This window comes from Takifugu rubripes, chromosome 17 (assembly GCF_901000725.2).
Source record: "Takifugu rubripes chromosome 17, fTakRub1.2, whole genome shotgun sequence".
Classification (NCBI taxonomy): domain Eukaryota; kingdom Metazoa; phylum Chordata; class Actinopteri; order Tetraodontiformes; family Tetraodontidae; genus Takifugu; species Takifugu rubripes.
Window position 1 is genome coordinate 9,234,641 of NC_042301.1, and position 21,039 is coordinate 9,255,679.

The 21,039-nt window shown below is 48.3% G+C and overlaps 2 protein-coding genes across 3 annotated transcripts; both read right to left on the reverse strand.

Annotated features, from left to right (window-relative positions):
- Window positions 1-1,247: 1,247 nt before the first annotated feature.
- zbtb45 (zinc finger and BTB domain containing 45) lies at window positions 1,248-10,231 on the reverse strand. The gene is made up of 6 exons (XM_029850783.1): window positions 9,605-10,231; window positions 7,426-8,710; window positions 6,978-7,112; window positions 5,524-5,664; window positions 4,665-4,941; window positions 1,248-4,569 (listed from the first exon to the last, which is right to left on the reverse strand). The coding sequence occupies exons 1-6, from the start codon at window positions 9,649-9,651 to the stop codon at window positions 4,157-4,159; spliced, it is 2,298 nt and encodes a 765-aa protein (XP_029706643.1). The 5' UTR covers window positions 9,652-10,231; the 3' UTR covers window positions 1,248-4,156.
- An 814-nt stretch (window positions 10,232-11,045) lies between these two features.
- Window positions 11,046-20,231, reverse strand: LOC101074095 (hexokinase-1-like). 2 transcript variants are annotated; one of them, XM_029850782.1, is made up of 19 exons: window positions 19,808-20,231; window positions 18,395-18,557; window positions 17,285-17,433; window positions 16,801-16,920; window positions 16,627-16,722; window positions 16,364-16,463; window positions 16,008-16,191; window positions 15,782-15,937; window positions 15,169-15,402; window positions 14,643-14,947; window positions 14,392-14,540; window positions 14,209-14,328; window positions 14,023-14,118; window positions 13,725-13,736; window positions 13,267-13,366; window positions 12,992-13,175; window positions 12,748-12,903; window positions 12,305-12,538; window positions 11,046-12,149 (listed from the first exon to the last, which is right to left on the reverse strand). In XM_029850782.1, the coding sequence occupies exons 1-19, from the start codon at window positions 19,868-19,870 to the stop codon at window positions 11,999-12,001; spliced, it is 2,772 nt and encodes a 923-aa protein (XP_029706642.1). In that variant the 5' UTR covers window positions 19,871-20,231; the 3' UTR covers window positions 11,046-11,998. The 2 variants fall into 2 exon arrangements, with proteins under 2 accessions (XP_029706642.1, XP_003978061.1); XM_003978012.3 differs by lacking the exon at window positions 13,725-13,736 and having other exon boundaries at window positions 11,999-12,149; window positions 19,808-19,870.
- Window positions 20,232-21,039: the final 808 nt, after the last annotated feature.

Below are 21,039 nucleotides of genomic sequence, written 5' to 3' on the forward strand. Positions count from 1 at the left end.
TCTTTAGGGGTCTGTGAGCAGAGTTAATAAGTAACATCTGTTGTCTTCCCCCGGCGACCCCATATCGGGCTTTTCAATGCCGACACTGTTGGCTACTGCCAGAAGTTGAAAGTGTCTCCCTGGAGACGGAAGAGGGGGCCTATTCATAAAAAACAATGTCCCTACGCTAGATTTACCACTCACATTTCTGCTGCTAAACACGTCAGGTAATTCACAGCCCCCCAGATCAGTGCAGAGGAACGCCCACCCTGCACTCAAAACGTTTTCCTTTTCACTAATTCTGTCATCATGTAAATCTTATATTTTAGCCCCCTCCTGACACATTTCTTCCTTAATTACCCTAAAAAGGTGATTGCATTTAGACCCAAATAACTTCAAATCATCTGCGATGAGGAGTCACCCCGGCAGCGTTTATAACCCCAGAGCATTATGGGAGCAGACAATAATGGAATCAACAATGGGGCCACACAAAAGGGACACCCTTGGGAGAGGCTGCGACTCCCTTGGCATGCTGCGCGAAAGCAGAGTAAGTGGAACAGATGTTGTTGAGTAACAGATGCCTTCTGGCCAGAGTTCAGCGTCAGGCTGCAGGAGGAAAGGTTGAATTAAGAAAAGATTTTACACTCCGTGATGTGTGTTTGCAGAAAGATAAAAACAATAAACAATAAAGAGCTTAACTAAGGTAACATAAATGGCATTCAGAACTTTCCTGATAATAACTGAACATTTACTGAAGTTTCACTTTTTAACCTCTTTGTCTTTACGATGTCACACAGATGGAGTTATTAAAGATGAGAGGTCTCAGCTCCGCCTGTAGAAGAGAACAAACACACAAACGCATAAACACACTTGTTCGTGTCAGAGGTCAAACTAACTATAGAAGCACTTAATGAGAGAAGTCTGATCCCTCCACAGAAAGGTTAACCCTACCATCCAGGGTCCATTCACCCCATACTCCATCCAATTAAATCAGTTCATTTTCCAGCCTAATTACATTTTTTAATACCTCAAAGACAGGTGTCATTTCTCCAGGTGAGACAATGCCTCAGTTGAAACACACACCTTTCTGATTATATTTGTATCTTTGTGAGGACGATTAGCCATGCATTCCAACTAAACCCTCAGACTGCTGATGTGAGGACCAGACAAAACATCCTCACTTTGGTGTTGAAATGCACGCGCTCTGTCTCTCTCTCTCACACAGGCTTCTGCCCCCCCCCCCAACACACACACACTGAATGACCATGTGGCCTTGCACCATAAAAGTCTTTATTTGGAGAAAGAACTCTCTGAAATCACTCATTTTTAAAATTCAATTAATTCATTGAGTACAACATCTAGGATCTGAGAAAAAAAGTTAAAAATCATGCCTTTGATCTTTTTTATACATAAAAGATGTGGTTTTACAATGATGAGTGAGTTTATTCAGTATTTTTTTCTTATAAAATGGACATTTTTCTTTTTTTTCCTGACATTATTTAAACTCTGTTAAAGAAACATGAATATAGAAAAAAAGAAAACGCCCTCCCAATTACAGCAAGCAGAAAAGAAAAGGCATAACACAGTACGTTACAATGCGCTGACATGGCTTCAAAGCACACATATTACAGTACTGTACAAGAGTTGGCCTCGGACCGGAGCTCCGGCGAGGAGAGGTCAAACCTGTGGAACAGCTCAACGCCGCTGCTCTACCCAACCCGCCACAGCATGCTGTTGGCAACTGGTTAATGAGGTAAATGTTGAAAAAGAAAGAAAAGCACCAACTGTTTGGCTCATCACCAACATCAGCTCAGCTTACTGTTGTTTCTCTTTTGTTTGTCTTTTTTTTTTTTTTTTTTTTTTAAATCCAGAACGCCATTGAGAACGAGTCTGTAAAGTGAGGTGATCAGAGGTCAGTGACCTCCAGCTGCAAGGCCTGTAACTGAGCAGGCCTCCAACAATTACATGGTTTTTAATCCCGTCAAGCTTGTCCATGTTTCACTCCTGAATAAAGGGAGAGCTCCAGGAGGAAAAGTTAAACAGGCTCTGAATACTTAGGAAAAGCAGCAAAAAGAAGAAAAAAAAAAAAAAACACCTTTTAGATGTAAAAGTGGAGAAAACAAACAATCTTAGTCCAAATCCTTCAGGGGAATAACAGCATTTATCTCACATGATGTGCAAACTTAAATGTGCATAGAGATCAAATTCTAATAAATATTAAAGTGATAATTTCCATTATCACCAGTTTGACTTGGTCAAAACTTGAAGGGGTGATTGTACATTTTTATGATTAATTTAGTTTGACTAAAATCTTTAGATTTCCATCTTTATGTAGTGCTGCAAGAAAGAAAAGCTTTTCAGGCTGTTTTTAAGCAACAAACACCTTAGTCAACCAGAGCCCCCAAAGATGAACACAAACGCAAAAAACCCTTGATAAAAAGCTTTGATTTGTCATAGTTTAGCTTCTTCTGAATGGCTTTTTTCTTCTTACTTATTTCTGCATCAAAGAATCATCACAAGCAACCAATGACAAACCGAGCGTCATAGCGATGTACAGGAACTTTACATACAAGATTTTCAAACGTAAACAGGTCTATGTTAGTTTTCACTGTTTCTTCGTTGATGTAGCGTCAGCCACGTGAAGTACGATGCCTGTCTTTGGACAGCCGAGGTAATTGTCGGTGTGTGTGTGCGTGTGGGTGTGCGTGTGTGTAAAACATGCTTAAATGTTTCCCAAACATTTCAAATGAGTAAAATAGTGTCCCTCGGAGCCGCCGGGAGGCTCATCCTGGTTCGAGGTATATGATCCTTGGGCGCCGGGCGCCTGTGGAAAATGTTTCAAAGCTGTCCGATGGATGACAGTGAATTTCATTCACACTTTTGTGCATCGCGTCTCCACCTTCCTCCACCCTCCTTCTGGCTTCCTCATTGAATCAGTGGCCCAGTCATCACCCTTGTTACCCTGGTTTGCTCCTGAGTAACGTCCCGGTTTTATTCACATTCAATTCAGTTCATTTTGGAAGCGTGTAAAAAAATAAAAAATAATAAAGGAATCAAACTGGGAAAAAAAGCAACATTGGTCAACTGAATAAATGAAGATTTGGAAACGTGGCAGGTAAAAAGACAAGCTACCATAATGGTCATATGGTTGGAACAGAGAAAATTAGGAGTTTCCAACGACTGTTGGGATGTCAAGAATAGTGCTACAGGAACTAAAATGTTTCCTTGTGGGCAAAGCTTCTAGTTAGCCATCAATGAACAGCCTCTGTATGCCATTCCTACCCGTAACAACCCACTAACAACTCTGATGAGCTACAATTTAACCGGGGATACGCTCTGCTGCACTCACAAAGGTGCTTTGTGTCACTTCTATATGATGATTGGGAAGTTTAAAGACAGATAAGCAGGACATGCTAATTCATGACTTTTGCTTAAGCTCAAATCAGCATGGCGGGGGTGGGGGGGGGGCGACTCTCCCGCCATCTAGTGGTGTTTGGAGAGAAAATATAATGCTATCATGAAATGTGACCTTCACAGTCAAGCTACAAGGATAACAACGATAACCAGCTACAATTGTCCTCGTTTTTGCTACTCCAAAGGAGGGAGGGCTGGACTCAGACTGGACCAGAATCGCACTCGGAATGGTTGCTGGATATCAAACGAATTTGGGTTTGTGGGCTTTTAAAGTTAAATCTTTGACTTGAATTAAATGATTTGAAGGTGAATAAAACACTTTTCCCCCATAAACCCATCCCCCCCAGCCACCCTACCCTGACATCAACTAGAATTTCCTGCCCAAACATAAACTCATTCTTCCTAACCTCTTTGGTTACTCTCTGGGGTCTGAAACAGGGTTCCTACACATTCAAGAAAGTTCTCGTATACTCTCTCTATACTTCAGGACACGACAGGAGGACTACGAATACTTCTGTTACTGGGGAATTTTACAAATATTGTGGGGTCATTTCTTTTTTGCTCTTTCCCAAACACCTTTAAAATTTATACAATTTTCACAAATCTGAGCCACGCTTGTGCAGGAACCCTGATAGAAGGTGGTGCTGAGCTAAACAAAGAGAAGCCTGAACCGGCGTTTCCAGGAGAACTGAAGATCAAAAAGGCTGATAGGACCACACCGGTGGGTTGAAGGGACAGGCTCTCTGACCTCCCTGCTCTCTCTTTAGGTGGAGGAAGCTCCATGGTTGGGCATACCGGCCATGTTGCCCACCATGCTTGCCGTACCAGCCATACCTGAGGGTCCCCCCAGAGTTGGAGGACTGTGCTTAGTTGGTGAGGTCATATCAGGTCCGCGCCCATGGCCTTGGCCCTGGGGGGTGTGGTGGGCATGCTGCAGGGCGTGGCGCTCCAGCAAGGTGCGGTGCGTGAAGGCCCGTTGGCAAATGTTGCACTGGAAGGTGCGTTCGGCACGATGGGTACGCATGTGCACGTTGAGAGAGCTTTTCTGGGTGAAACGCTTGCCACACATGGTGCACTGGAAAGCCCGGACACCAGTGTGCACCACCATGTGTTTGAGGAGGTAGTCACGCAGGGAGAAGGAGCGCCAGCAGATGGAGCACTGATGAGGTTTCTGACCTGTACGGACAAGTTCTGATCAATCTATGTGCTGTCAGCAGGACTAATTAACAAAAACCTGATCCCAACAAGACTAATGGTGAGAAGTGTCTCACCGGAGTGGATAAACATGTGCTTGCTGTAGTTCTTCCTGGAACGTAGAGATTTGCCACAGTGCGTGCAGTCGAACGAGGTCTCGGATCCCTGGGAGGAAGGGGAGGGGCCTGCTGAGCAGGAGGATGTGGAAGGAGGAGGGGCTGGAGTCATGGGTGCCGGCGGAGGAGCCTGCGGCTGACTGGGCTCCGTCACCGCCATACTGTCAATCCCACCCATTGGCCCGCCCACATAGAAGGGAGCTGGCTGGGATTGGCTGACTGGGTACTGGAAAAGAAGCTGAGGGCCAAGACCGGCGTCAATAATGGTGTTAAGAAAACATATAAAACTGGCAACTTTGCTTTTGCACCAGAAGGCAGCTGGGAAAGAGGCCAGCACCCCAACAACCCCACTGTGGCAAACAAAATGGATGGATGGTTGCTTTAAAGAAGCTTCTGCAACAAGTATGTGAAACATAACTTCTTAATCTAGGAAGGAAATAAAAAGGAGGTGTTAATCTCAGGAAAGTGTCTCACTCAACTAGTCTCCTAACTGACTCTAAATCAAAGCTGCATGGAAAAAATCATTTCATGAAGTAAAGTGACAAAATAGATCGATTGATTGACACAGGGCTTCTGATCCTGTCTGATCCCATCTACACTGCAGGTTCTTCGGGTTGGATCTTCACAGTAGCGAGACTGTGAGTGTTTCGGTCTGCTGACAACCTTTCAATAAGTTCAGAGCTTCAATGAGTGTTTCTTTCTCTTTCTAATGGCAGTGGAGCTTCAGTGCCAGAGAAGGATTCAGCTTGTGGTGTCTCTGCTGTCGCCGGGACGATGGTCCAGCCCTCTCACACAGAACCGATTTCATGTATTCACTCACCTGGTTGTTGATAGACTGGGTGGTTGGGGGTGGGGTCAGAGCCTTGCTGACCCTTCCCCTGGGGTTGAAAGCCATGGCCTGGGGAGGTTCGCTCTGGGGCCAGAAGTTCTCAGAAAACACCGCCTGCTCATCGTAGAAATCCTGGAAGACAAACAGAGACACACATTCACGGAACTGTGCCACAACCGCGACCTTTGCCTCCACATTCAGAAAATCCATAAATAAGTAATCTCATCACACGGGAGCAGAGGGAACAGCGGCCTCACCTGCTCCATGGTGGCAGCCGCTCTGCTGAACACAGTGGTCGGCAGCAACAAGTGTGCGTCCTAATGGTTGTCGTCATCCAGCGTAGCAAAGAAAGACCACAAACCTAACTCGCAGCAAGTTTAAGGCTCCTGCATCCCCCCAGCCCAGCACATGCATGAGTGCAGGCATTGGGAACATCAAGTGGCGCGGAGCAGTCTGACCGGTCTGACCACATAACTGTGGTATGATGAAAGGTGACTTGATGTCTGACTGCCTGCAGAAAGTGGTGGTGCAACATGGCGAGGCAGCAACATTAGCAACATAAAGCTGCACAGATGCCAATTTCCCTGCTATAACTGATACTTTTCTTTGTGATTTCATCCTTTGCTCTGAATGCCGATGGCTCGATACTTCCCAGCCCGCTCTGATAAAAGTCCTTGCTGACTCTGATTCTCTGCATTGTTCAGGCGGCGGTTGTTAGCATACAGAAAATGGCTCCGCATCTGAGGGCCGACGGGGAGGCTGACTGCTGTTGTGCCATTTGCTTTATTTGTTTGAAAATCATGGCCAGGAAGGTTGTCATGGAAACCAGGAGAATCAGTGTGCTCCAGGGAGGCAGCGTTAGGGTCAGCTCGTGTATTTACAGTGGAATGGATGCAGATCCGGGATCTGCGAGCAGAGATCCAGAGCTAAACCCCACACCATGAGCGGATGGTTCTCCCTCCAGCATGTATGTATGGACATCAATAAATCCCACTTAAGCCTAATTTCAAGACTGTGTGCTAATTTATGTTAATGATTGGCTCTTCAAACAAAAGATTAGATCACTTCAATCCGATCACATGATATGAATGGGACAAAAAGCCCTGCAGCTCCAGAACGGAGCACAAGAATCTGTTCTCCAAGCTGGCATTTTCCGTCTGCAGCACTTTTTGAGTGCGAGGCAGATGTTCCCTGTGCAGTCTGCAGGCTGCCGCATAAATCAGCACCTCCATCTTCCTCCCTTAACTTGCTTCAGCATTAAGACAGGAAAACTGCAGATAAATCTGACACGCTCGACTTTCCTTTAGGAGCAGAACGTTCACATTTCCAAGGAAAAAAGCTCAAATTGACTGACCACCAGGAGAACCATTCTGAAATATCCTTCAACATCACATCTTAATAACTCTGTTAAAAAAAAAGCCAATCTTTAGAACACCATAGCTCACCTGGCCAAATCCCGCCATGGCTTCTTGAGAAGCTTCCTGTTCTCCATCTCGCCGCCCGTCCTCCAGGGCATAGACGGTGCCATCTGTATCATGGACCCCCTCGTCCTTCACCACAACTCCCTCCCCGCCCAGCACCTGGAGGGAAAGAGCTCTGTGAAGACCTGATGTCTACAGCAGTGATGCGACCCCTTGCAGAAACACCCGCTAACCAGCTTCGGTGACCTACACTGAATATGCAGAAGTCCATACGATGTCTACAAGGAAATTACCGCCAAAGTTGAGAAAAGTGCTTCTGTTCGATGGTGTAAAGTGCAGAAACATCTCACATATATATACGCCAATGCAGTATGAGAAGAGGGAAAAGCAGAAAAAGAAAGAAAAGCAAAGCATTGCAGCTCTGCATGCCTGAAAGCTGTAACCATGGCAACCCCTCCCCTTGTCCCTCTACCTGGAGTCTTAATGGTTGTCTCTGCTTGCGGCTGTGGCTCGCCCCTCTGTCTACATCTCTGTCTCTTCCTCGCTCTCTGCCGTCCAAGTCCTCCTCCTCGTATCTGTCCATCCCCACTAAGTCATCGGTGAGGTCGGTTGTGTTGCCACGAAGACTGTCCCTGCCTATGTCACCGCAGCTTGCCGAGAGGGTCCCTGTGCTACTGGTCCCGGCTCCGGTGGCCAGCAGGTCGCGGAGCTTGTACCTGACATCCTGAGTGCAGCTGGAGTTCTGCTTCATCAGCAAAGAGCTGGCTCCTTGGCCCAGCCCATCGCCACCACACATGCTGCCAGATCCCATGCCATCACCCAATGGCATTAAGGTCACCGCGTTAGCATGCTCCATCTGGCCCGGGCCACTCTCACTGACACCGCCACCCCCCATCCCCCCACTCATGTTACTTGCCCCGCATTCTGTCATGAAGTTGGCAAAGTTTGAATACGCCCCGCCACCAGTTGCACTGTTGACGGAGCAGCTTCCACTCGCCCCTCTCTCTGACCCTTTTCCCTCGCCGCGCTCCTCCTGTTTAGGGAGGACCCCTCCGAGCATCCCTCGGCCAGCTGCTGCTGCTGCGGCAGCTGCTGCCGCGGCGGCTGCGCTGGTCGCGGCCTTCCTTTGCGAGATGATCTGGGTGCACTCGTCAATCACGGTCTTGATCTGTAGGATGCTGGCTGCCGTGAGGATGCAGAGAGCCTGCGACTGCAGCACCACCAACGAGCCGCTGTACATGAAATCTACCAGCTGCTTCACAGTTTCCGCAGGCACCAGTGGCGGCACAGAGATCTCAGAGTGACCCAGGAGAAGTTTGTCCTGGAAAAAGGGGCTGCCGGCTGCCAGGACGCAAGCGTGGGCGCGCAGCGAAGCGTCGTGAATCCGCACGGTCACATCACAGAAGAGGCCTTCACGCCGTTGTGTGCGCAGAGCTTCCAGCACTGACTGGCTGGAGTTGTGAAGGTGGATGTAGTGCACGGTCTCAGTGCCGTGTGCCATGGCAGGAGGGGGCGAGTTGCTGGGAACGGGTTGGGAGTGGGGATGGGGGAGGGGGGGGAGGTGTCGAGGGTTTTGCGTCAGCTTGAGGGATAAGGAGGGCAGGGAGGGAAACGGGTACAGTGCATGGGCCACGGTGGGTCCGCGTCCCGTCAAACAATCATGAGTCTGATGGAAGCTTTTCAACTGCTGCGCTGATGTCGTTGGTGAGCGTGAGGAGGAGGCGTGTCTGAGCAGGGAGGTATGTCCAGCAGCGCCACTGTTAAAATAAACCACAGTAACAGAGGTTAAACGCTGAGCTGATTGTGTTGCACTGCAGCGAAAGTCCAACCATGTAAAAGCTGCAGTCCGAGTAAAAGCTGCAGTCTAGGCCAGCGTCGCTTTTTATGAAGTCAAAACCAATAATCAACCCTCTGCGACTGAGAAATGGTACACTCCAGTAGAAGACATAACGTCGTTTTTTTTTTTTTTTAAAGACGGTTTATTCACAACCTCTGGGAAAAGAATTACACAGCTCACAATCCTAGAGCCTTGGCTCTGAGTGGAAAAGGCCCGTTACCATGGAAATGATTACCCCATGCCAAGTTTGGTGGCTGTAATCAGGTACGGGAGATGTGTCGTGACGAGTGTGAGCAATGAATAAACTACACAACACTCCCAATACCCACAACTACAACACCTTATAACACTGCTGCTGCAGGGAATTATATTTGATTATGGGATGTGTAATTCCTTAATGGAAATAAGTTTATCAAGACCTCTTTTCCTAGTTCCATTTTTAATTAAATGTTTTATGGACAGTAGTCATTCAACAGGAACAAGGGGAGTTTGAGATGCACAGACGCTGATTCACCTGGACCCCCCCCCCCCCCCCCCCCCCCCCCGCGCGCGCGCGCGCGCACACACACACACACACACACATCAACAATACAAACACATTTTCATCGCTTTTTCATAGTTATTGCAATAAATTTGTGAATCGCTTTAGCAAATATCCACCCAAATCTGTTTGTTACTGGTAGTTTACAGTCATCCCACGTGATCGATTTGCAGCTCGAGAGTCGCTAATGACGCCCTTAAATTAAAAGTCGCGTGCGTCGTCTGGATCACCTGTTTTGGACAGATGCCAGCAAGTGACGGGCGCGAGTCTCACCTCAGGTCAGGTTTTGGGGCTGTCCTGCACAGCGGGTAGCCGGTCATGGAACATAAAACAATCAGTTGTGCTAAACAGACGCTGCGGTCGCCAACCGCACAACGAAAAACACGTTTATCCGAACGTTGTGATGTCCGCTGCAACAGCAGGACGGGTCAAGACACGTTCGTTCCACCGAGGAGCCTCGGGATAACAGCGACGAGCTAAGTTAACGTTAGCTCGCGTTAGCTGGAGACGTTAGCCGCTAAACACCCACTCGAACATTTGGACGAGTTTGGCTCGAATGCACACCTGCCGACCGTCCAACGCTGTCCACAAAGGATGGGACCGAGTCGTTGAATCGTTAAAGCCAGATTATCTTGAGGTAAACACATCCGTCGGAGCTCGCCCCCACGTTCCAGCGCGATGCTAAAACAGCTACTTCAGCCCGCTAGCTAGCGCAAAACTGACACTCGTTACGACTCCCAATGTTGGACAGCTAGCCGCTACAAAGAGAAGGTTTTGCGTTTTGGAACGTTGGTGCGTTGCTCGGTCGTGGCTACCTACCTGTAGCAGCCAGTGACAGTGGTGCGTTTTTTATTTTTCGGGCAGAGGGATGCAGCAGGAAGCCCTCAGTCTAGCGCACCCAGCCCGGTGAGAGCTGCAAACAAACACACACTGACATGGACACACACACTCACTCTCTTTCTCTCTCTCACACATACACACAACGTTAGGTTCACGTAAAGATGTGGACTTTTTTCTATGCTTATTAAAGCAGCTAAATCACCACCAGCTGTCCCACTTCTGCACAAACACGCCGTTTTTGTTTCACGGTTACGGTGGGGCGTGGGTGGACAGTTCAGAAAAAGTGGGACAAAGTCTTTTACACACCCGCACACATGACACCCGGTTAGGGCGCATAAGAAAACATGCCCACCTGTACACCCACCCACAAATGCACACGCCCAAGAACAGACTTGAACAACAAAGGGATGAGCAACAGCTGGACTGGAGGCTTTTTTATTTTTATTTTTTACCTGCAGCAGATTAAAAACAGCCTCCACGAGTTCATCTGACGATTATTTCCAGTTTTCCTTCGTGGTGGCTCCGTCCCAGGGTTCCAGCAGCAGTTTCAAGGACAAACACTAGAAGAGAGTATAGAGTAACTTTGAGCATTTACAATTACAGGGATTCATCAGAAGAAATGTTTGTCTAGTTGAAATGATGGGAATTGTCATGTTTCCTCATAAATTACCTGTCTATTTACTTGTGTAGTTTCAATAATTTTGATGCAAGGTTCTATATTAAACAATGTGTGTTTGCATCACTGTTGTCTTTGATGCTTACCTTTCTACTCATGGAAATAATCATTGAAACTTGTAGAATCCCATGGTAAGTTTTGTCCAGGTCACCTTAAATTTCCAACCTAATCTTAACATCAACACATGAGACAGAGGGATTCCATCCACAGCAAAATAGAATTTAATGACTTTTTCACTGTGATCACAAATCCGTAGTGCTGTAAAAAAAAAATCCAGCGTTCTCCATACAGTAAGGCATGCAGTCTCCACGGAGCTTTGACACTGAAAGCTGACAAAATGGAGAACATCGGCTACAAACACAGAAGCGCTCATTGTGGCCACCCTTATCTGCCGTAAGCATTTATTCTTTGCACATACAGTGAGCAGAAATGGAATTCATCACAACACCTAAAATTTAGTAGTTCACAAACAGCAACAGGATACGCTAACACGGCTTCTACACGCTCTCGGCTCTGGAGGAACAAACGGTGCTGCTGAAGCTCAATAGATACACAAACATGGATTAGTAGTGGATTAGCACATTGTGTTAGCATGTCACAGGTAAAATGAGGATGACTTTTAACAGCCGTGACTTCTGTGATTGACCTGGGAGCCCTTTTGGAGCTGGTTTTCTGAACCTGTGCAGCCTGTAAAGTAAAAACCAAAGCCTCCACCATCCAGTGAGAAGGACTTCCTTCATTTGGAAGCTGAGAAGCCGCTGTTGGATCTTTCATATAAAAAGTGCAGATGTTTTCTTGTCTGGTGCAAAATCCTAATCTGAATCTGGGATTCAAAGTGGCCTCAGCTGTATAAATACAATCCTATATTTGCCTCCGTATAAAAATAAAATCAGCAATACACAAATATTGCACACCGAAGGAGGTTTGATTCGATTCCCTGACAGGCTGAGGAGGAAAATGTACAAACATGGAAATAATAAACTCACTGCGGTATAAATAAATACTTCTATTTATAGATCTGTTTAATTTCCGTGTGTCTCTGGCTTTGAGGGGTGGGACAGAAGTGGAGTCACGGCTGCCAAAGCGGGGAGGTGGGTGATGGTTAAGGTGGAGCAACAGGTTGTTCTTGCTGACGGACGGGGTGGAGCTTCTTAGTGCTGCTGCGCGTCCAGCTCCCTTTGGCGGCAGCCCACAGCCGTGATGAGGGCGGCACCCTTGCCGCTGCCGTCCTCAGAGAGCAGGAAGTTTACGCCGCACTTGGGGGCGAGGTCCTTCACTGTCTGCTGGAAGATGCGGGAGAAGCTGTAGAGAAGGATAGGGGGGCGTGGTCAGACTGGCCAGATGTCATTTCAGCTCAGAAACTAACCACTCACAAGTTTGAAGAGTAGCCTTAAATTACAGGAGTACCCCAACGGTGCGGTGAAATTCAATATGTGCCCCCCTGTCCCTCAACTCACTGTGGGTGGAGTTTGTACAGCGTGCCGTCCACGCCTACGGTGATGTCCAGGTGGTCCAGCCCTCGGTTCTCACGGATTTTATCCACCACGGCCGCCATCCCGGCTCCGCAGATCTGAGCGGCGCGGCGTGACACGGTGCCACACACCTCCTTGACGATAATACTGTCGTCGCAGGTGCTGTCGAGCCCCAGCTGCTGCAGGATAGCCCTGACCTGCAGCAGTGCCAGACGGTCGCTGTGGGGGAGGGGGTCAGAGGTCAGACAACAGCGGGAGCGTCACTGGATACCTCGCAGCTGCTCCCAGAGGCTAATGTGGGCTTAGGCAGCGTCTAAACTCCATTGTCACCCCAGAGCCCCCCCTCCAGCTATAATACCTGCGATTACCCCCCACCCCACCTCCCTACTTTAATGCGAACAATAACAGCTGAAGTTGTTTTGGCTCACCTCTCGATCTGCGACAGGAACTTGGTCTCGAAGATGCCCCTCGTCTTCAGCGTCTCCGAGATTTGCCCCCGGAACAGGAAACCCCTCTTCGTCAGATCGATCAAGATCTGCCTGACGATCTCGCCCAGGTACATGCCGCTGCACATCTTCTCATATCTGCCACGCAAAGAAGGCGACAGCCATCACGCCAACGTGGCCAGATCAGAAACATCACCTGAAGACCCTCTGGGTACAGATGTTTCACCTCTGTTTGCCCTCATTCAACGAGTTCTCGTCTACTGCCTTGTCGTATCTCGTCCTGATGTCGTCCAGACAGCCGTTGTCTCCAAACGCTCCCCACTCCATATTGACACACATGCGCCCCTCATTTCCATCCACGATCTCGATGTTCTTCATCTCCTCCATGTAGCAAGCGTTGCTGCCGGTTCCTGAGAGAACATACACATATACGGGCAGATTAAAACCATCTTTCTTTGCGGGCAACGCCGCTGCTGACGCTGTGACGGAGGGGTAACTTGCCTGCGATCAACCCCACCTCGCAGGTGGGCTCCTCATACGCACAGGTCATCATCGTCCCCACGGTGTCATTTACTATAGCGACCACATCGAGTTCAAACTCCTGGAGATGCAAATGGGACGTCAGATTGACACATTGTTTTACTAAAACCAAAGGTTCATGCTCTGTTATCAGGAAGGTCAAATGCCGACGTTAAAGGCAGATAATGAAACCGAAGCCGTACGACGCCATTAACGTGTTGAAGGAGCAATGATGGAAGGATTAATCAGTCCTGGCAGCCACTTGAACATCATCCTCATGACCCACAATGCACTGCAGTCGCATTCTCAGGCTAAATCTAAACACACAGGATGTGAGGATCTGAGTCCAGCTGCATCATAGTTCCAGATGTTAAGACATGCTCCCGCCACTACAGCGCCGCTTTACCTGCCAATCTCTGATTTAGTCACTTAATACTCACTGGGTTCTCCATCTAAAGGGGTGAAATTCATGTGTGAAATGTTTCATAATTATCTCAAGACTCAGTCAAATTATCTCATTTGACCTTCTGACCTTACAAGATCACTCAACATTCGGTACCACCTGTGTCGCAGCTGCCCCAACAGGGGGTGGAGCTTGTGTGTCTAATGAAACGTAGGCGCTATGGCGATGTGTGTGAGTTTTGCTGTGTGTGGTGTAGGTCGTGGCATCTACAGCGAGGATAAGCTTCATTCAGGTGGTTCTGCATATCTGTAACTCCAGTCTCTGTGTGTGATCACCTCTTTCCTCTTGATGGCTTCTCGAAGGAGCTCTACCACATCCTCCCCCTCACAGTCTGTGGCCTTGAAGCCTTTGGTCCAGGTGACAAGGATGCCCTGCAGAGTACAGATCACCAGATCAGCCTCACAGCTGGAACGCCGCTCAGATCCTGAGCAGAAATGGCACTTTTAAAATGTCTATCATACAGCGTCCAGGCTGGTCTGATGACAGGGAAAGGAGAAGGTGAAGCCCAGCGGCAGACGAGCACTTTTCATTCCCATGTAGTCCAGGAAGTCAGAGATGCAGTAGACGATGTGGTCAAAGAGCTGGAGAGACAGACAGAGAGGCTAAACGGTGTCTGTTCTGGTCAGCGTAGCTACTAAAGTTACCTCTTCTCCGGTGCCCTGCATGACCTCTACGGGAATGGCATAAATTTTGTTGTGCATCTCCACCGACCGTCGCTTTCCACTACGGATCTTTACCAGAAGCACCCGGAAATTTGTCCCTCCGAGATCCAGAGCCAGAAAATCTCCATTCTCTGCATGTAAGAAAGTTGTTAGCAGTGAAACATTCTGTTGCTAGTACATCCGAAGACAACTTGGGGCGATGTTCCTCCCATTAGCACAAATGTTCTCCTTACCTGAGCCATCTGGCGTGCTCCGTACAAAGGTGGGCAGCATCCTGACAGTGGCCTCCTGGTGAGTTTTCTTTTTTAGGCCTCTCTCAATCTCCACCCTCATGCGCTTCTTCACCTCCATCAGCTGAGCTTTGCTCAGTCGGAATTCTGCCAAAGTCTGCTGAATCTGGCGCGACTGTTCCGCCAGGCGGTAGGCCACCGCCGTCACCATGGCCGCTCCTTTTCCGCTCCCACTCTCAGACAGCAGGAAGCGAACGTCTGAGTCGGGAACCAGGCGGCGCACTGTCTTGTGCAGACGGCGGGCATATCTGATTGCACAGAGCAGAACCCAAATAAACTGTAAATATTCATATTGCCTCAAAGAAATTGAAAGTGGTCTTTGCTTTCATCTTCTTTAATGTGTGAGCCAATAAAGCCACATTGTTGCTGTCATGTGGCCGCATTCCTATTGCTATCTCTTTCTCTCCACTGTCTAGCATCTACTCACAGCTCAGATGTGAAAATATGTTTGTAGTGGTGAACTACTCACTGAGGGTGCATCTTGTAAAGGGAGCCGTCGATGCCTACGGTGGTGCGGAGGCGCCCAACTCCTTTGTTTTCCTTCAGGCGAGCCAAGATGCCCCCCAGTGTCGCAGCGATCAAATTTGCTGATCTGAAGGACACGATGGCGCACACGTGCCGCACAGCCAGGCAATCTTCATCTGAAGGCTCCACCCCAAGCCTGGTCAGGATCTCCATGCACTTCTTCAGTCCTTCTTTGGTCCTGATATGGGGAGATACAACCTTTAATTCGATTACATATTCTCCTCTCCTAACGCTGCAGCTTAGACTGTAAGGTGAAAGACTAAACAATTTCCAGGTTTGTTAATAGAAAACTGTTGGCATGTGGATGGTTGAGTGCCCTCTAGTGGACAATTACGTAAATGCACCTTCCAGTTTTTCCAGTTTGGAGGATTGTCAGATCTGTTTGTACATTCTGGGCTACTGTAAAGCAAATTTGGCCACCTGTGAACTCCAGGCAGCTTGTTTCACTATATATTTACTTGTGATTGCATAAATTGTGCACCGTCCTTGGTCCACACCTTCTGAATGTTTGTATTTTTATCTTTTTCCCAGGGAGAAGTCACCTCTCTAAAACTCACTTCTCAATGGCAGAGACATGCTTTGTCTCGATCTTTCCTCTCGTTAGAAGCTCAGGGGTTATCCGGCCCTCAAACAGCAGCCCCTCTTTGGCCATTTTGACCAGGATGAGCCGGACCAGTTCCCCCATATACATCCCGCTGGCCATCTTTTCAAACCTATTCAGGAAGAGAGATGTCAGCTTACTCTGTGGCTTAAATCTGACAGGTAAATGTTGGGGACTCTCACAGCTGCATTCCCGGGTTTATAGAGCCTCTGTCGATCTCGCGGTCGAACTCTGTGCGAATGTCCTCCAAGGACCCGTCATCCCCGAAGGCCCCCCATTCAGTGTTGATACACATCCTCCCTTCATCTCCTTCCACCAGGTCAATGTGCCGTAGCTCCTCCATGTAGCAGGCGTTAGTTCCTGTTCCTGTTAGGATGTGGGTCTAGTCACTTTGCTCTGTGGAGCTCAGCAGGATATTCGCTGTGCATCTCTGGTGCCCTACACGTAAAACTAGCATCATTGCAGCGCAGCCTGATGACCTGCGCTGTGATTTATGCTGACCTTTTGTCTCCCTGAGAAAATGTTTTTTGTTACTTACCGATGATGATGCCAACTTCACAGCGCTGATCGTCAAATCCACAGGTCATCATGGTGCCGACGGTGTCGTTCACCACCGCCATGATGTCAGCATCATAGTCCTGAAACCATCAGAGTTAAAGACATAAAGATGAGAGGAACACTTCTGATTGAAATTTCTACTGATAAAACACAAAAGTCAGGGCTCCTTCAAGGAAACATTAGTTTTTTGCATTAGCTATCACTGGTGAATAGCATCAGGAGAGCCATTAGATGAGAACTCACTCCTCTTTTCTTGATGGCCTTGTTCAGAAGCTGCACAACATCCATGCCTTCAACCCCGCTGGCCTTAAACCTCTTTGTCCATGTCAGTAAGACTGCCTGTTAAACCAGTCGCACAATTACACTCCGCTCATCTCCAGAATCATTCTGCAGGAAGAGCATCTGTAAAGTGTTTACCTCATCCAGTTTGGACTGGGCGCAGGGGAACGAGAAGGTGAATCCTACTGGAAGCTTCTTATCCTTGATTTTCTGCTTCTCCATGAAGTCGCCCAGACAATCGGCGACATGAGCAAAGAGCTGTAGCCAGAACGGAGATGTTAACCACAGCGAAACTGCAGAGAAACAGAACTTTCTCCTCTGCTGCTGTTCAGCAATCCATTCAGCATGAATGTGTTCCTTGTTTTCACCACTGCTCACCCTCCATTAAAACAAACCTTGTTAACCAGCGTGCTCGAGTGACACCAGCTGCCATTTTAATCAGCAGCATCTGTCTTTTCTGAGCTCAGATCAGATCCTCAGACGCTGTTATCGCGTTACTGTTGGAGTGCCAGCTGCTCTCCGCTGGTTATGTAAAGGTCAGCAAAGATTTTGACTTGCTCTGGGGTCATTTTGTGTAGCTACTCTGTAAAATGGGAAGGTTTGCCTAAGAATACATGTTTACCCGTGAGCCACTGCCGTGGACGATGTCATCGGGGGTTTCATAGACCTGGCTCTCCATCTGAACCGGCTGCTTCTTATCTTGAGTCACCTTGACCCGGAGAATCCTAAAGTTGGACCCTCCCAGATCCAGCGCGATGAAGTCGCCCTTCTCTGCGGGAGAGAGAGGAAGGTATTCACATGTTCACTTCAGCTTTATCTCTTTTTCCCTTTCAATGAATCCAGAAGGGTCACATTCAAGCAGAAAGTTTTATAAAGTTCTTCAGATGACCGAGCAGTGCATGCAGCCATTTGGGTAGGACGCCAGAGTGTAAAAGTACCCACAGAGGAGGTTTCATTCAATTAAATATAGAAGAAGTCTGAATAATTTACCTCCATACAGACATATGTCTTATAGAAGTGATTGATCATCTCAGAGCGGCACAAGTGCCGCAGCAGCAGAACAAATGGCAGATGTGATCTGTGATGTGACCTTTCCCTTGCATACGGATCCCACCAGTGTGTTGACGTTTATTCATTGACTCCGGGTGAGTTACTGATTGGCCGCTAACTTCCCACAGAAATGGACCTGATGAGACCTGAGCTGGATTTGCCCCCTAAACGGGGAATATGAGGAGGTTTTATGAGACTAATCTGATTACAGAGTGACGATTATTCTGAAGGGACCCTGGAGCCGAGTCAGCCTAGACAAAACCTGCTCTTTAAGGCCCTTCTTGATCCCTCTGAGCTCCCGTAGTCCCGTAGCGGCTATTTATAATGTGACAGAAGGCAGCACGCGAGCCACAAACCCGCAGTGCTCCGTCTCCGTTTACTGTTAACGTCAAACCAGGACGTCAGAGGGGGAAACTCGGTCAGGAAAGACTTTTAATTTCTGAAAAAGTTCCTGTTCAATTAATCCACAGCTGGTGAAAGGCTGAATGTGGCGTTACGGGTTTGCAGAACTGGAACAATAGAAACCAACTGAGCCCAAATCCAGAGTCCAACACAAAGAGGCTTAGTTTCAGGAGCTTTCCCACCTCAGCACATTTTTACAGTCACAAACTGACACGACATGACGCTCATATTGAAATGATTCTGATCTCTGTCATCAGTCACACTTAACAGTCATCTGTACCTGAACCATCAGGGATGGACCGCACGAACGTGGGCAGCATCTTGACGGTGGAGGTTGCGTTGGTGTCTCGGCCCAGGCCTTTGTCCATTTCCCTGTGGAAGCGGTTCATGATGTCCTTCAGCGTCTCGTCGGAGAAGCGCATGGAGTACAGGTACTTATCGATCTGAGGAGCAGAGGCGAAGGGGAAAGATGACAGCGGACACGAGGCACTCCTCACCTGACCTCTTCACCTCTGCCTAGTTCATGTTTCACATCATCAGAAGTCTTTACTCCTGCTGAGATTCAGAGCAGATTTTGATGAACAGGATCTTGAGGACAGTTGTTGCTAATGGCAACCTGAGCAGACAGCAAGTTTCAGCAACATCAAGAATAAACATCATCTCCAGGAAATCACTGCAGCCTTGTAAACCAGTGCTCCCAGTCTCCAACACAAACACAACGCTTTTACGTATCCTCATGGGCAAACACAAACACAATAATAAAAAAACTCCTTCAAATTTGATCTAAAACAATTGGAGAAGATTCTGATAGGAAGTGGCTGCTCCAGCTGTTCACAAGGCAGTGCATTCTGGGATTTGTTGTGCACCCTTTGAGGTCAATGTTGACATTTGGACAGTTTATTATTTTATGATTGTTTTTTTAGAACATACATGTTTGAATAAAGTTTTTATGGAAGTCAAGATCAGTCTTCCATGTTCACAATTCTCTGATGCTAAATTTACCGGCACTACTGAGGAGTGCTGTTGGATGATCTCCAGCTATTTAAGTCCTGGAATTCCACTAACCTACTGTACTTCATCACTGACACATGTGTCCGCCCCACAGCGTGACATCACACATGACATCACAACCCCCCCACCACCACCAGATCACATCTGACCACCATGGCTCCCCCCCAGTCAGAGGTCACAGGAGAACAAGTGATTCAGAGAGGAGGAGCTCTGGGGGCTCACGACTTCTCCCAGAAGCTCCTTCATCCTCCTGCTGATTATCACATCAGCCCGCCAACAAGCTGACTTGGGATCACTTGAGCAGGTGAATCACCTAAACCTGCAGCAGGTCCATGAGCAAACACCTCTCTTAGTTACGTTAATGTGGGGAGAATAAAGAAGTGATCAACCTTCATCACAGCAGACACCTGTAACAGTCGGCCTGGTAAAAGTCAGTCGTTACTGACTGTGGGTCGTCGGCACCGTTGGTGACCACGGCCCCTCTCAAGGACAACCATGTCAAACACCACCATCCCCCTGAGTAAATTGACAGAGTAAGACGACTTCATCACGGCCTCCTCTTCTTCGTTCACCTCTCCCCTCTACTTCTCATCTTCCTTCTTCCTCTCCCGGTACGGTGACGCCCCGCAGCTGCCCCTCCTGACCCGCAGCCGCTCCTCCTGACCCGCAGCGGGTTTCTCACCTTTTTGAGTTGATCATCCTTCAGCTCGGTGAAGTAGTAGGCCAGAAGCTGAGCAGCGATCATTCTGCCTGTACGTCCGTGGGCAACTGTCAGGAACTCCGAGGCCAAACCAAACTACAGCAGAGGAAGAAGGGCTGCGGTCGTTGCTGTTGCCCCCACACGGATCCTCTTGATGCCAGGGGAGCTGCCTTAAAAAGCGGCTACGGCGACGCGAAAAGGAAAAGTCTGCAGCGGCGGCGGCGGCGGCGGCCGTGTCTGCGGCTGTGCTACACACACACACACGCGCGTGCACACGCAGATAGAGTCGGAGGCTAGGCTCCACTCTGTCTCCTCCCTCTGCAATCAGCTCCGTCACAGATCTCGGGAGATGTAGCAGCTCCTCTCTGGAATGGTGGATCTGCGGCGCCCTGCCCCCACCGAGCCCGCGGATTGGCCAAACTGCGGACGTGCAGGAGAGGCAGAAGAGGAGGGGGAAAGAAGGAGGAAGGGGAACTGAAGCAGGAAGCTGCACGACAAACGCCCCCCCAGCAGCTCACGCTTGTGCAGGGGCGATGACGTCATCGGCCGTCTTCCTGCCGCATCTCCTTCAGCATCTGCTACAGGCTGGAGGACATCAGAGGAGGACGGCTCCATCCAACCAGCATCTCCAGTGTCGCAAGCAGGCAGGCCGGGGTTGTCAGGGGCAACGGCTCCAGTTGTAGAGACCTGTTGCAAAATTAAACAGTTTTTTTCTCATGTAAAGTGTCAAAATGACAAAAAGAATTCAGGTGTTTAATATCAGCAGCTGCGTGATGAAGGTAAAATCACGTTTAATCTGCAGTAATCCGTTACATGCACATGCGTCACCTATAAAAGTGAGAGGGGGGAGGAGGGTTTTACAGTCACGTCCTCTGAATCTGCTGCTGTCATGGCTGCTTTCAGGGTGACCTTCACTGACCTCCTGACACAAAAGTGCCTCATAATTCCACTGATGTCAACTGATCAATTATCACGAATGAGCCGCAATAATGGTTAATTAAATCAACTTGACCAAAGAAGCCTCCAGAGCCGAATATTAATGTTGGACTATTTTTAAAGTTGAATGGAATTGTTTTTGGCTGTGTGTTTTTATATTTAGTAGTTTTGAAATTAAAGTCTGTGCTGAAAGAGCCCATTGATGGGGCCCCAGAACTCCACACTTCTTATATTTTCATGCTCCAATAATCCCTTTTATTGCCACTACAAACAGACGG

What these genes read in the sequence shown, in the direction of transcription:
- LOC101074095 (XM_029850782.1), bottom strand. Translation starts at nt 19,870, where the DNA reads ATGATCGCTGCTCAGCTTCTGGCCTACTACTTCACCGAGCTGAAGGAT. An exon ending in GTCCATCCCTGATGGTTCAG is followed by an intron (nt 17,434 to 18,394) that starts GTACAGATGACT and finishes TCTCTCCCGCAG; the next exon opens with AGAAGGGCGACTTCATCGCG. An exon ending in CTGTACAAACTCCACCCACA is followed by an intron (nt 12,150 to 12,304) that starts GTGAGTTGAGGG and finishes CCTTCTCTACAG; the next exon opens with CTTCTCCCGCATCTTCCAGC.
- zbtb45 (XM_029850783.1), bottom strand. Translation starts at nt 9,651, where the DNA reads ATGACCGGCTACCCGCTGTGCAGGACAGCCCCAAAACCTGACCTGAG. An exon ending in CCATGGCGGGATTTGGCCAG is followed by an intron (nt 5,665 to 6,977) that starts GTGAGCTATGGT and finishes TTTGTCTTCCAG; the next exon opens with GATTTCTACGATGAGCAGGC. An exon ending in CCCAGTCTATCAACAACCAG is followed by an intron (nt 4,942 to 5,523) that starts GTGAGTGAATAC and finishes CTTGGCCCTCAG; the next exon opens with CTTCTTTTCCAGTACCCAGT.